Here is a 13,798-nt window from a genome sequence, read left to right as displayed (position 1 = left end):
CTTCTATTACGGAGTTATTCTCCTCTTATTCAATTAAATGTACCGTAACTCAATCCAAACATGCTCGCTGCATAATCTCATAACACGAGATAAGCGTGTAATAAAAAGCACATTGGACTTCAAAGGAGACCTCATGCGAATGCATATAATTACGGGTATCAAAATATAATCATTTGTTTAATTGTGAGCCCTTGCCAAGAGGTATGTAATTGTTTGAAAGGAATACGTTGTTTCTGTGGCTGAAATTGGATTGTACTGTGATGTGATCTGGGATGTGACGAGGCTACGCTTGATTGGAGAGTCGGAGACCCAGGGTCAAGCTTAAGGCAAACTTCCTGTTTTATGCCCATACACAGCCAATGGAGAGAAAGACTCACTGGAGAGACATCCTCATTGTTTTTGATGGTACAGTACATAAATAAATGACATAACTCATGAAAATCATGTTATCAACATGCAATTATATGCATTATTGTATTTTAACTGGGCTAGTTAAAGCACCTGCATAGTGCCATGTCACTACATCCTGGTCCTATACCTCTAGCCTGGATATGCTTGTCATTTTTCAAAATAATTCCTGTATCAGTGAGGTTTAATGAAGCATTTAATGAACACAGAATGGAACCATGCAACGTGTAATGGTTTACAGGGGTGTGCCCCTAGAGAATGGATGTGGCCATAAACTGGTATGTGTAAACAGACTCTTTCAGGGGTACAGAAGGAGTGAATTGGAAACACTGACCAGCACCCCAGCCCTAGGACAACAACATTCAAAGTCAAGATATTATAATTGTTGTGGTAAAGGGGCACCTAAGGATATGCTTGTTTTACTCAGTTTTATCCTTATACAAAACCCCAAGTGAGCCTGGCAACCCCATCCACATTGCTCCAGCCAACTGACGTTTCTTCTCAATGATGAGTCTCCCCGAATTTGTAGAATGGGAACACATTCTGTCCTTTCTGATTGGTCCCAGAAACCAATTGGTTTGGCCAGGCTTACATGATCAAGTTATTCACTTTGATGCTCTTATTGGTTAGATTTGTTAGAGATGATTTAATCGCTGATTAATTCGTTTTGTACAACGCCCCTCATTTTAAATTCACACAAACAACTTCTAGAATAGCAGTTTCAGACAATATATGTAGGCGGTAGGATCGATAGAGCTGAGGAATTAAATTCAGGGTGAGTCGTCAGGCAAGCCTAATATGTAATATTTCCCAATGAAAATGGATATAGACAAATACCTGAAACTAAACAATACAAATATGTAATTAAAATTCTGTTTAGCAGGTGTTGAGCCATAATGGGCCCCAAGGGTCCCAGGTTTCACGATTAATCCGTGGAAATTAGAAATGGCCCCGGAGAGCTGCTTAGCCTACTCTTGCCAATTCACCAGAAGTTTTCTTAAAGCACAAGGAGGGGAAGAGGTTAAAAATAGCCTCCATCAACAGGCACTATGGGAAAAGGATTCGCATTTAAAAACCGACAAAGCAATTTAGAGCTCATAATCAAGAGAAGGGGAAGTGCTTTTTTAGAGTGTATCGCATTTCCCTTTGCAGAAGCGCACTAGCGGTCATGTGACAACAATTTTGGACCCCCTTGTGGCCCCACTAAATGTGGAGTATGAAATAATTTTTACATAACTAATTTTTGCTATCATTCTTTTTTTACATCCATTATTAGGCAGAAAATGCTAATAAATTGTTGAATGATTATGAACATGGTCTTTTGCCTGCTAATGCCTGCAATGCAGTGAAGAAAACGATATGACAACAATAACGTCTAATGTAACTGGCCCCTCTAACAGTACAACTGGCCCCAGCTTGGCCCCCCCAGTTGAAATGGTCTAGAACCGCCACTGCAGAAGCGGCCAGCCACTTCTGCCATTCAGTTGTAAACCAGTGGTAATTCAGCAGATTGTGTGTAGGTAGAATTCAAGCAGTTTGAACATGGTGATACATGGATGTATCCTAAACTAGCCTATATTCCATTGAATTTCAGATGGCCATATAGCCTAGTCCTAGGTATACAACTATTCGAAGTTCTACAATTTCAACCCATATGCCAATTATTTCTGTAAATGACAAATAGGAAATATTTACGAAATGCACATAAATTAATCACTTATAAGTATTCCGTTAGTGTTACCCCACATTTCTGGAGCTCCAGACTTAGTTGTAGACGCGCGCGGAGCACCATAGCCTATACACGCCCTATACATGCCCTGTTCCTTGGCAGTGGTGCGAGGTGACATTTTGGTGGCCCCATTGTAGCGGGGACAGAGAGAGGTCGGTGCGTGATGTCACCCTGGGCACACGGTCAGTCATTCTCCCTGAGTGGATGACAACTCATCCTGCGTATTTATATTCACGTATTAATTATATACGTTTAATGAACTTCTGTCTTCTTTTGGCCGAGGGTCCTGTCAACAAACCCATGTGTGTATTTCCTATTTATAATCTATCGTGGTGTATCAAAACACATCGTCATTATTATTTTGGTGGATTAGGGTATTATTTCATGTAATTTATTGTTTCTCTGGGTTTTCATTAGGATAAAAATCCACTGTAACTGAAAACATCACGTAGATCAGTGTGACAAGTAGATTACATTGGAGATCCACCAAGGGATGTTCAGAAAAAAACTAAAACCGTGTTTGCAATGTCATACAAATAGGACAAAGCTTTTGGACCGAATTAACTTTTAGTATTTCTGGTACAAGGGAGGGGAAAAACTCACGCTGATCCTAACAATTGCCGGATTTTCTGCGAATCAAATCTTTGCATATTTTCCTGTTTCGAGCTGGTGTATACCAAACAGTGGTGACCCAACTCTCCTTTTCAATGGGTGTGGGGTGATGTGCGCTGCGTCCAAATGGAAACGGTTGCGCTTAAATCTCAAACATTCCCAAGAATGCCATAAATTCAATTGTGTGAGAACATTGGGAAACCGGCAACCTGTGAGTGACTCGGGTTTCCGGGGGTGCCCTGGTGTTCGCAGCTGCCGCACTCGCCTGTCACCTCACAAGCCGGGGATGGACGCACGCACACAGGCGTTCCCAAAACGAGTTCAGGTACGCCTGGCGTAGAGGGGTTGGATGGAGGAGGAACTTGAGGGTCAAATGTGTTATGTGAGAATGATTTGACCTCATTCGTCCTTTTGATTATAATCTGTCATCTCTGAGAGCACAACAAAGGATATAATCACGGTTGTTCACTGGGTGCTCAATGGAAAGACACGCAAAAACCAAACCAAACAGTGTGCGAAACCTTTTCACCTCATCATGAAATAATAAAGAAATAATAAAAACATCCCTTCGACCCCCTCCATTGGATGCAAGGCATGTGTGTACCCCCATTCCTCTCACACCGACACACACACCAGTGGTGTAAAGTATTTAAGTAAAAATACTTCAAAGGTGTCTACTACTTAGGTATTTTGGGGCGGTATCTGTACTTTACTCTATTTTTAACAACTTGTACTTTTACTTCACTACATTCCTAAAGAAAATAATGTACTTTGTACTTTGTACTCAATACATTTTCCCTGACACCCAAAAGTACTCCTTACATTCCTGCAGGACATGCAGGAAAATGGTCCAATTCACCACTTATCAAGAGAACATCCCTGGCGGTCTCACTAAACACAAATGCGCTGTTTGTAAATGAGTGTTGGAGTGTGGCCCTGGTTATCCGGGAAAAAAAGAAAATTGTACCTTCTGGTTTCCTGTTGCAACAAGACATTTAAGTAATACTGCAACAGAAAAAATAAGCAAAGGCAAAATCCTAGAGTAAAACCTGGTTCAGTCTGCTTTCCAACAGACACTGGGAGACGAATTCACCTTTCAGCAGAACAATAACCTAAAACACAAGGCCAAATATACACTGAAGTTACTTACCAAGACAACATTGAATGTTCCTGAGTGGCCTAGTTCCAGTTTTGACTTAAATTGGCTTGAAAAGCTATGGCAAGACTTGAAAATGGCTGTCTAGCAATGATCACCAATCAACTTCACAGAGCTTGAAGAATTTGTAATATTGTACAATCCAGGTGGGCAAAGCTCTTAGAGACTTATCCAAAAAGACTCAAAGCTGTAATCGCTGCCAAAGGTGCTTCTACAAAGTATTGACTCAGGGGTGTGAATACTTATATAAATTTGATATTTCTGTATTTAATTTTCAATACATTTGCAAACATTTCTAAAAACATGTTTTCACTTTGTCATTATGGGGAGATGAATGAGAAAACAACATATTTAATCCATTTTGAATTCAGGCTGTAACACAACAAAATATGTAATAAATCAAGGGGTAGAATTCTGAATGCACTGTACCAGACATATAGGCTATATCGACCGACAAGCTAAGGTTGTAAAAAAATATCAGATTTGTGCCTGACTTGAGTATGATGCTCATCATCATCATCATAAAAATAAACGTTTTACTTCATGAAAAAGGCTTTACGAGTTGTGATTTAACTACATTCCATACTGAAATGTTGGCTACATTGGGGGCCTAGTCAGAAGAGCACGCTCAATAGCCTTGTTTTGCAGAAAGTTTAAGATTAGGCTAATTTACATGTTGTACCGATATGATTATTTGTTTTTGTTTTGTAATAGTTTTCATCTCTTATTATTATGGTATCCTAATTTGCGTAATAGTGTGCATAAGCCTCGCGTAGCTTAATAGGTTTACACATTGTTGACGTATGCTAATTCGATTCAACGCTCCATAATGCTGAGAAAGACTCTCCAGCTAAGATACAGTGAACTCCTGATATAATCAACTGTTTTGAATTCATGTATATGAGAAACTTACAGGAATAATATGTACTGCATTGCAATTAAAGGGATCGTATACATTTGGACATGTGGATATAATTTGGACTCTACGTGAGGCCTATTCAAATGAAATCCTCTTCAGTGAAGTGACGCAAGCATTGTTGTGATAGTTTTACACGTGCCACCATAATAGTTTGTGTACTTGACAAATGTTTTATAAGCACTCATATGTTTCATGCTTTCTGTTGGTAATATGGATCAAATGTTTATAAATAGTTATTTAAACGCCAGGCTACTATGGTACCTCATTTTTGCCTACTCCGTAACCCAAGGTATGACATGTTCGGGACATGCTGTCGCTCTCCTAAATGATCAAATCACTGAGCTTCCAAGAGAGATTGAATAGGCCTGTTAGAGCACTGACCATCGAGATCCGATTAAATTAAATTACTCTATGTTAAATGACTATTAAATGACTCTATATTAAATGACTATATAATTTATTCTATGTCCTAATAATATGGCAATTACCGCATCTGCATGTTCCATATAGTGTGTGACACTAGACTTTTTAAAAATTATTTTTACGCTGAAGGAGCGAGGAATTCCTGATTCGAGCTAGTCTTATCTCCCGCAGCCGAGGGACATCTTGCATGCAGGACCACTGTTCCCTCGCGTCTGGCTCAGCTCAGCTGAACTGGCAACCTTTCTGCTAAAATGCACACCTGTCGCACCCACACACTGAACAAAGACATGCATGCGCAAATGTATGGTTTGTGTTCAAACAAGATCTCACGGCTTTCCCAAATTTACTTCAGATTCTGATGTTGATCCACGTTTCTCCAAACGTCAAATTTCGAAGTTGCTCCAAAAGTCAAAATTCGAAGTGTTTTTGACATGTTGGGTTGACAACTCCTGCATCATTCAATTTTTTCCAAATGTGAATTTTCGAAGTTAAGGGTTAAGGTTTTGGATATGATTAAACCATTACGTTTCGGGATTAGTTCCTAATATTTAAGTTAAGGGTTAAGGTTTGGGATAGGGCTAAAAAATAAAATAAATAAATGAGCGTCAACCACTGGGATTGAACATACGACCTTCGGATCCGGAGTCATGGGACTGTTTTTGACACCCTGGGTTGACTCCTCTTGCTCAGTATCATTTCGTTACTCCAAATGTCAAATTTTGAAGTTAAGGTTTGGGATAGGATTAAAAAAAAGTCTACCACTGGGATTGAACATGCAAGTTTAGGCATTCATTCCCAATGGTTAAGTTAGGGGTTAAGGTTTGTCCACAACTCCCAAAACCCAAGCCTACTTGATGGTAATAGCGCTCACTGTTGCCTCTAGTGGCTGGTTTTTAACGCATTTCCTGACTCCTTCAGGACATGGCATCGATTACAGTTGGCAGCGAGCTTTCCACAGTCTCTAAGAGCTTTCCACACCTGGATTGTGCAACATTTGCCCATTATTCTTTTTTAAATTCTTCAAGCTCTGTCAAATTGGTTTTTATGTCTTGCCATAGATTTTCAAGCAGATTTAAGTCAAAACTGTAACTTGGCCACTCAGGAACATTCACTGTCTTCTTGGTAAGCAACTCCAGTGTAGATTTGGCCTTCTGTTTTAGATTATTGTCATGCCGAAAGGTGAATTCATATCCCCAGTGTCTGGTGGAAAGCAGACTAAACCAGGTTTTACTCTAGGATTTTGCCTGTGCTTAGCTTCACTCCATTTATTTTTTATCCTGACAAACTCCCCAATCCTTAACGATTACAAGCATACCCTTAACATGAAACCACCACTATGCTTGAAAATATGGAGAGTGATACTCAGTAATGTGTTGTATTGGATTTGCCCCAAACATAATACTTTGTATTCAGTACAAAAAGTAAATTTCTTTGCCACATTCTTTTGCAGTATTACTTTAGTGCCCTGTTGCAAACAGGATGCATGTTTTGCCAATTAGGTTAGTATTGTGGAGTAACTACCATTAACAGCCATTAAACTCTGTAACTGTTTTAAAACCACCATTGGCCTCATGGTAAAATCTCTGAGCGGTTTCTTCCTCTCTGGCATCTGAGTTAGGAAGGACGCCTGTAACTTTGTAGTGACTGGATGTATTCATACACCATCCAAAGTGCAATTAATAGCTTCACCATGCCTAAAGGGATGTGTCTGCTTTTAATTACATTTTTACCCATTGTATTTTTACCCATCTACCAATAGGTGCCCTTCTTTGCGAAGCATTGGAAAAGCTCCCTGGTCTTTGTGGTTGAATCTGTGTTTGAAATTCACTGCTTGACTGATGGACCTTACAGATAATTGTATGTGTGGAGTACAGAGATGAGGTAGTCAATGAAAAATCTTGTGAAACACTATTATTGCACTCAGAGTGAGTCCATGCAACTTATTTTGTGACTTGTTTAAGCACATTTTTACTCCTGAAATGCTTATTGACTCAAGACATTTCAGCTTTTCATTTTTAATTAATTTGTAAAATTTCTAAAAACATAATTCCACTCTGACATTATGGGGTATTGTGTGTAGGCCAGTGTGTAGGCCAGTGAAGGGGTGTGAATACTTTCTGAAGGCACTGCATACTGTACTAACAGTAAACTAAAAGAGAAAGATCTATTGCAACATCTAAAGTAGGCCTAAAATGCATTGGTCATGTCTTTGTCAAAGCATGTACTCAACAAATGTAAATAAACAAAACGCAACTCTACGGTTGCATGTGCAAGGACATTGTTTTACCCGACATGTTCGGCTCCTCAATACGGATACTTAGACATACTCAGAATCCTTTGCCTGCTCATATCGTCAGCATGAATGTTGGCTGTGGAATTGTAACACTTAATAAAACATATTGTATGTTGAAAATAGCAAAGATAACAATAATAATTATTATACTATTCTAATATAGGCTATCATAATCCTAATTTTACGAATGTATTAATACGTTCAGTTGGATAAATAGACAAAGCAAGATATAAACTACATATCGCCGGCTAAATGCAGGCTTATCTCCGAAGATGGTTCATTTACCAGGTCGCTGACAACATGCCTTATTTTTCGTGAAACGTTGTATTTATTAATTTAAGAAGCCTGTTTAGAATACACTGCCCTTGTCTCCTTGTTGTTTACAAAACATTAATGTGAAGAAGCAGAAAATATACACAGCTAGACCTACATTTCAACCTTGCATTGTCGCTCCCTCTATACACACAGTTCAATACGCTACATAGGCTCATATGCAATCTAGTCTCCAGTTATGGAATATGCCCACACAGAAAGCTAAAAACGTTAACCATTATCATTTCTGTTGGTCTGCATGTATCTACATTTTGCCTTATACACATGTGATTACAAAGGTGGGCTAATGCGTTACACCATTCTTTTCAACCGAGGAACTTCAGCGGAAAGTAAAACGATGCAAAAGTGGCACTAGGCCTATTGATAAACATGCACCTGCTGACAGTATGATAAAACTGCTTTTTATACAAGGGCTGTCTATCAACAGTGCTTCAAGGCATAGACTATAACGGGGAAAACACTATATAGGTCAATAAGTCATGAGTTTCATTTTCATCATAATCATCTTCTCCAAGCGTACAAACGACAGGGACAGGTGCTCTTTTCGTGACTCACCTTGCCCGCACAATGAATAACGAATTAAGGAAAGGGTCACAATATCCTCTGTGAGCATCACTTTTGCATCCATACAAGCATATCAAGCAAACAAGTATTTGCTTATAATATATTAATGTCAACTTGTGTTAACTTGTATGTATAAAAATACTCCCAAGCATTGTTTTTTATGTAATGAATTAAATGGAATTGTATTTTATCGAACTTAACTGAATAATGCCCATATTGTCAAATTGACTAGGCAATTTAGTTTAGTAAGCAAGCATAATTATTTAGGGATTAATCCACAAAAAAATAGTGACTATTTAAACTGTAGCAAACACGGTTCGACACCACAACTCCATTTCTCACCTATGGTTAGTGTGTAATATGCATGTCATGAAGGACGCTGCGATGGGGCCAAGGACGTTGTTGCTATGGAGCGGGGGGTGGATCAAGGTGAATGATATACTTTTGCATGATTACTGTCTACAGTCATATAAGGATCTTGTCAGTCTAAAATAAGGCTCGAACTTAAACGCACTGAAAGTGGACATCACATTAATAAGAGCCTATTGCATGACCAAACCTATATGACCCCATTTAGGCTTGGTGGTATCAGCAGCCTATCGTAAAATCGAAAATAATGGCAGAATGGTTGAAAAGGAATTGGTTTCAGAGCTGCAATAGTGATATGAATGATATTCATAATAATCAAAACAATGAAAATGCTATTATGAAATTATTAATCCTTATGTTTTTTAAATCATCATTGTAAAAACGTTTTAAACCATACAATAGTCACCCGATAACTCTTCGAGTATGAACTTGAGTGTTATGAAATGGATAATAGGTGGAAGAGGGTTGAGAATAGACGTGTATTGAAAGCGTTTCACTCGTCACCACGTCTCTTTTCAAGAGCGTCACTGCCCCAAGGGTCGGCAACGGCTCTATTGGGCCTCACGAGGAAGTGCACGTAGGCCTCCATCGGATTCAGCGCGTTCAGACCAAAGCGACAGGGTTGGATAGACGTGTGTAAAGTTCTAACATCATTCTCCAGTGATAGACCATAGCAATTTAGGCATCAACATGAAACAGCGTTTCAATCTAGGCGGATGCTATTGTTTTGTAGCCTGTAGGTCTGTTAAATGTAGGGATTGGAGAGATTTAAATAAGTTTAAAACGTTCACGACACGACATATTGCCTACAGGCTTACGTTTTATGTTTTATGGTTTGTTTAGCAAAAGATGCTGGAAAACAGTATGGTGCCATCCATTACTTTACGCTCAACCCAGCCCACTCACACATCACTTGTCTTAGCTCATATGTAAGAAATGGTCTTAGCTCAAATGAATACAAATAGCTTGATTTCCAGCAGATAGGCCCATAAAGGTCTAGGCTATATAAGTTGAACATATTTGGCCAACATGCCTTAGGATAATTTATTAGAATATCTGGACAACACAACTGACAGCCAAGCAAGGTGTAAGACACGTCAGTCCACGTCAATCTTTAGATAATAATCGTGCAGTAATGGTAAACTCCATAGTGTAACAGAACATGTGTTTAGGGTGGATGGCAAAATTATTTCGACTTCATCCACGACCAAACTCCTTGGTTCACCAAATTCACCTTCTTGTAAATGATAATAACAGGCCATAATAATAATCATAATAACAATAATAATAACATTCATTTATAATAATACTAATAATAATACAGTAGTAATAATCAAGTGCCACTGCGCAATTATGCATGAGCAGATGATAATCACACAGAAAAAACCCTCCATGCTCCTTGGAAAAGCTCACTGAGCTGAAGCCACGATTAGTTTAAACACATAATGTAGGTTAGCCTGCATCATGTGGGGATAATGATTAAATGGAATGACTGGGATGGCGACCCTTAACTTCTGCAGCATCTGTTTCTGCTAAGCGTTCGGCCTCGGAACAACGACTGCCAAAATACCCTCTAAGAAGTTCACAACGTCTTCTTAAACACGCACAGCTTTTTCTTTGATTTTCTCTCTTCAATTGTTGCACTCTGCTGACAAATGAGTTGCCGTAGATGTATTTGGTAACTCTAATAATGAATGTAGACTATTCAGATAAGACAGAAGTTCACGCTTTCATGTTGGCCAATAGTTGTAATGCATGCAAGTTCCCGGGGCAGGCCACGCGCTGTTTCCATGTGTTAAGCAACAGGGTTGGCACTGGAATCAAATGAAGGTCTAATTAATAGCTTAGCAGCTCTAATGGTTTAGAATTAAATGGCATTTCCCAAAACTACTTTCGAATGGAAGAATATATATTTAGTGTATAAAACTGAAATATCCAACCAACTCCCCACTAAACTAAACTTTAGCTAAACTGTACAAAAGTGTTAGGCCTTATAACCCATCTGCTAGATATTTGGAGATGTTTTACGCAAAGGATTTACGTGCCAAAAATGTTGAAATAACTGGAATTTAACATTAACATTTTCAAGACAAAAATATACATTCGGGTTTAGGCCTAAGTGAACAACTTTCACGGATAGAATTCCAATTAACTTCATCTGTGGAATGTATAGTTCTAAGCCTACGTTGCACACCTGATAATAATGGCCATGCATTTGTTTAGTGATAGACCACATACTAATAATATTAATAATAATGATCATAATATTATCGTTGATAATTGTTGAAATTTGTGGTTTAGACAATACCGTTTTTGCACAAATAAGGATTAATTCATGACCAATGTTTTACGTTGAAAGAAATACAAGTTTATTAAGAAATTCCAAATACTAGAAAAAGAGGGAAAAGTGCTAATTTAACATGGTCTCAACATGTATGAGACAAAAATAATTACGTTTATAAAAAACAAGAAAGGTTAAAAAAAAATCTGGCACTGGACTGAATGTTATCGGAAACCAAACCATCTCTATCAAAGGTCACGAAGCCTAAAAAGTCAATGACCCCCGAAGTAACACATATTTGGTATTGCTCCTTCTGACGGTGCTCTGTCTCCCCACCTCATCCCGAGTAAGAACTGTGACACGGTAATAAAGAATCAACATTTCACCTGGTCTTGCTGGAGTCCGCTCAGTGCACTATACTGGTTCAAATACGTAGGAGTTCTAATTAAATGATCACTCGTTCAGGTGATGTTTAACATTCCAAGACAGGGAGAGGGTTTTATTTGTTTGTTTTGTTTTCATGGATTTCGTATCCCCGTGAATAGGGAACTGGTCGGATTGTACAAATATAACATACAATAGCACGGCCTTCTGTCCAATGCAACAAAAAGTTCTGCTACCTCGTGCTTAGTCGTGACCACTTAATCTCACAATTTCCAGTTTTTGAAAATTCTCTCACCATCCCCACTTGTATGTCTTTCCATATGGATTTTCAGTACATTATTTGGATCAAAAGAGCCCGTCATAGTATTGTCTCTTCTAAAATTATTTTGTTTCTGGTTTGCATACACAGGAATAGACTTATTGTCTTTCTCTCACAAGAGTCCATTTTACAAGTGACCCTCCGGTAAACTCTAAATGTCAATCCTCGTGTGTAATGCGGAGTGTTTGCTCTCGTGATCCCAATACGAACAGTGCATCATGGAGAGCTCGGTAGGCTGGCGGGAGCAGGCGAACTGCAGGCCACCTCCGTTGCTGGAGGAGACCGGGGGCGGCGCAGCGGTCGCGGGGCTCAGCTGCTGGGCATGGTGAGCGTGCGGGTGGTGGTGATGGCTCATGCCGTTATAAGAGTTCACCATACTGGGGAGACCCATGCTCTGCACCCGGGAGTATGGGTTGTATGAGGAGGGAGCGGACAGTCCTTTCACATTTACTGGACTCACGTTGCCACCGGCCATCTGACAGGAGGTGTAGGACATCGGGGTGGGCGGTTGGCCCAGCGACCACGAGTTGTTCATGAAGCTGGACTGCAGGTACTTTGGAGGGGACAGGTAGCCGTACCCATCACCGCCGAAGAGGGATTTCCCGGGCTGGAAATGGGTCGGTGGAGGTCTGAAGGGACGTTTCATTCGACGTCTCCTTCTGTAGTTTCCCTTCTCGAACATGTCCTCGCACGCCGGGTCAAGGGTCCAGTAATTCCCCTTTCTCTCGCCGCCTCCCTCGCGAGGAACTTTGATGAAACATTCGTTCAGACTCAAGTTATGCCGGATACTGTTTTGCCAGCCTTTCTTGTTTTTCTCGTAGAAAGGGAATTTGGTGATTATATACTGGTAAATGCCAGATAGAGTCAGGCGCTTCTCTGTGCTCTCCCGGATGGCCATGGCAATGAGAGCCACATACGAATATGGTGGTTTTTGAGACGGGTCCGTTTTCTCCGAACCCTTTTCCTGGACCGGTTCCTCCTTGGGTCGCTCCTTATCCTTCGCGGTGTTGGTGTCGTGGACCATCAGGGCCATTGCGTCATCCTCGGGGTTTTGGTAAGTGTCCATCATTGCGCACACCAAAACAAAAACAAATCCAGCACAAATAAAGAACAACAAACGCGATTAACTACACTTGCAGAAAAGGATATTAGCCGTAGCACCTCAAAATGGACTCCAATACAAAACTCTGACGCTGCCTCCTTAACGTTTAGCGCGCAGAGAAATCCGTGTTTTGAGCCACAGTTTGGGACTTGTTAGGCACTAGCCTCTCCTCTAGAACATACTTTCTCCCAAACTGGTTTGTGATGGCAGCGCAGCCCAGGTTGTGGTTTGATTCCTCTCTTAGCCCAGCCCTTTTCGCTTTTTTTTCCACAGGCAGGCGGTAGGCCTGATAGTGGCCGTAGCTCTCCAGTGCGTCGTGTGACGTACTGTTCTGTGATTTGTGCGCATTGGACGAGTTCCGCCTCTGTTGGTTTACAGCTGCGTGGTGAGGAATCTCTCTTGTCTGCCCACTTCACATGATCAAATAAATATTCCTATTCACACACTGTACAAAAATAACATGTGTCGTAGTGTGGTTTAGACAATATACCACTCCTTGCAAATGATTAGAAACAGCTTAGAGAAAAGTTTGTGTGTCAAATATAAATGATTAAGAGGAAGAGAACTTCAAGGTACAGTAAATAATTTCCTGAATTTCAATGCCATTAAAAAGCACTTGTTGCATGGGACACAGTTATATTTGACAAAATAGCCAACTGTTACTTCCTGTATTTATGTTGACTTATAGTTAGTTTGTACAAACTAATAGCCTATCGACTATTCATAACTGATCATATTTTTGTTTGCATTGACTGCACTTTTCAATACTGTCCAATGATAAAACAAGGTAGGCCTAATATAAATAGTATTTTCAGCTATTGTAAGTAAATAGCCTCGGCCTATACCCTCAGATTTACCTCAATATGTTACTGCATTCCGTCTGACTGCAGGCTGAAGCCTCATTAG

At 39.9% G+C, this 13,798-nt stretch overlaps 1 protein-coding gene across 1 annotated transcript; it reads right to left on the bottom strand.

Annotated features, from left to right (window-relative positions):
- Positions 1 to 11,151: 11,151 nt before the first annotated feature.
- On the bottom strand, positions 11,152 to 13,449 carry LOC106613173 (forkhead box protein L2). Its single transcript, XM_014215167.3, has one exon. It carries the CDS (start codon positions 12,857 to 12,859, stop codon positions 11,942 to 11,944), a length of 918 nt encoding a protein of 305 aa, XP_014070642.1. The 5' UTR covers positions 12,860 to 13,449; the 3' UTR covers positions 11,152 to 11,941.
- Positions 13,450 to 13,798: the final 349 nt, after the last annotated feature.

Source organism: Salmo salar, chromosome 09 (assembly GCF_965601325.2).
Source record: "Salmo salar chromosome 09, fSalSal1, whole genome shotgun sequence".
Taxonomy (NCBI): Eukaryota; Metazoa; Chordata; class Actinopteri; order Salmoniformes; family Salmonidae; genus Salmo; species Salmo salar.
This window is presented reverse-complemented; position numbering and strand designations above follow the sequence as displayed.

Excerpts from the sequence above, each read along its gene's own strand:
- LOC106613173 (XM_014215167.3), bottom strand. The coding sequence starts at position 12,859 with ATGATGGACACTTACCAAAACCCCGAGGATGACGCAATGGCCCTGATG.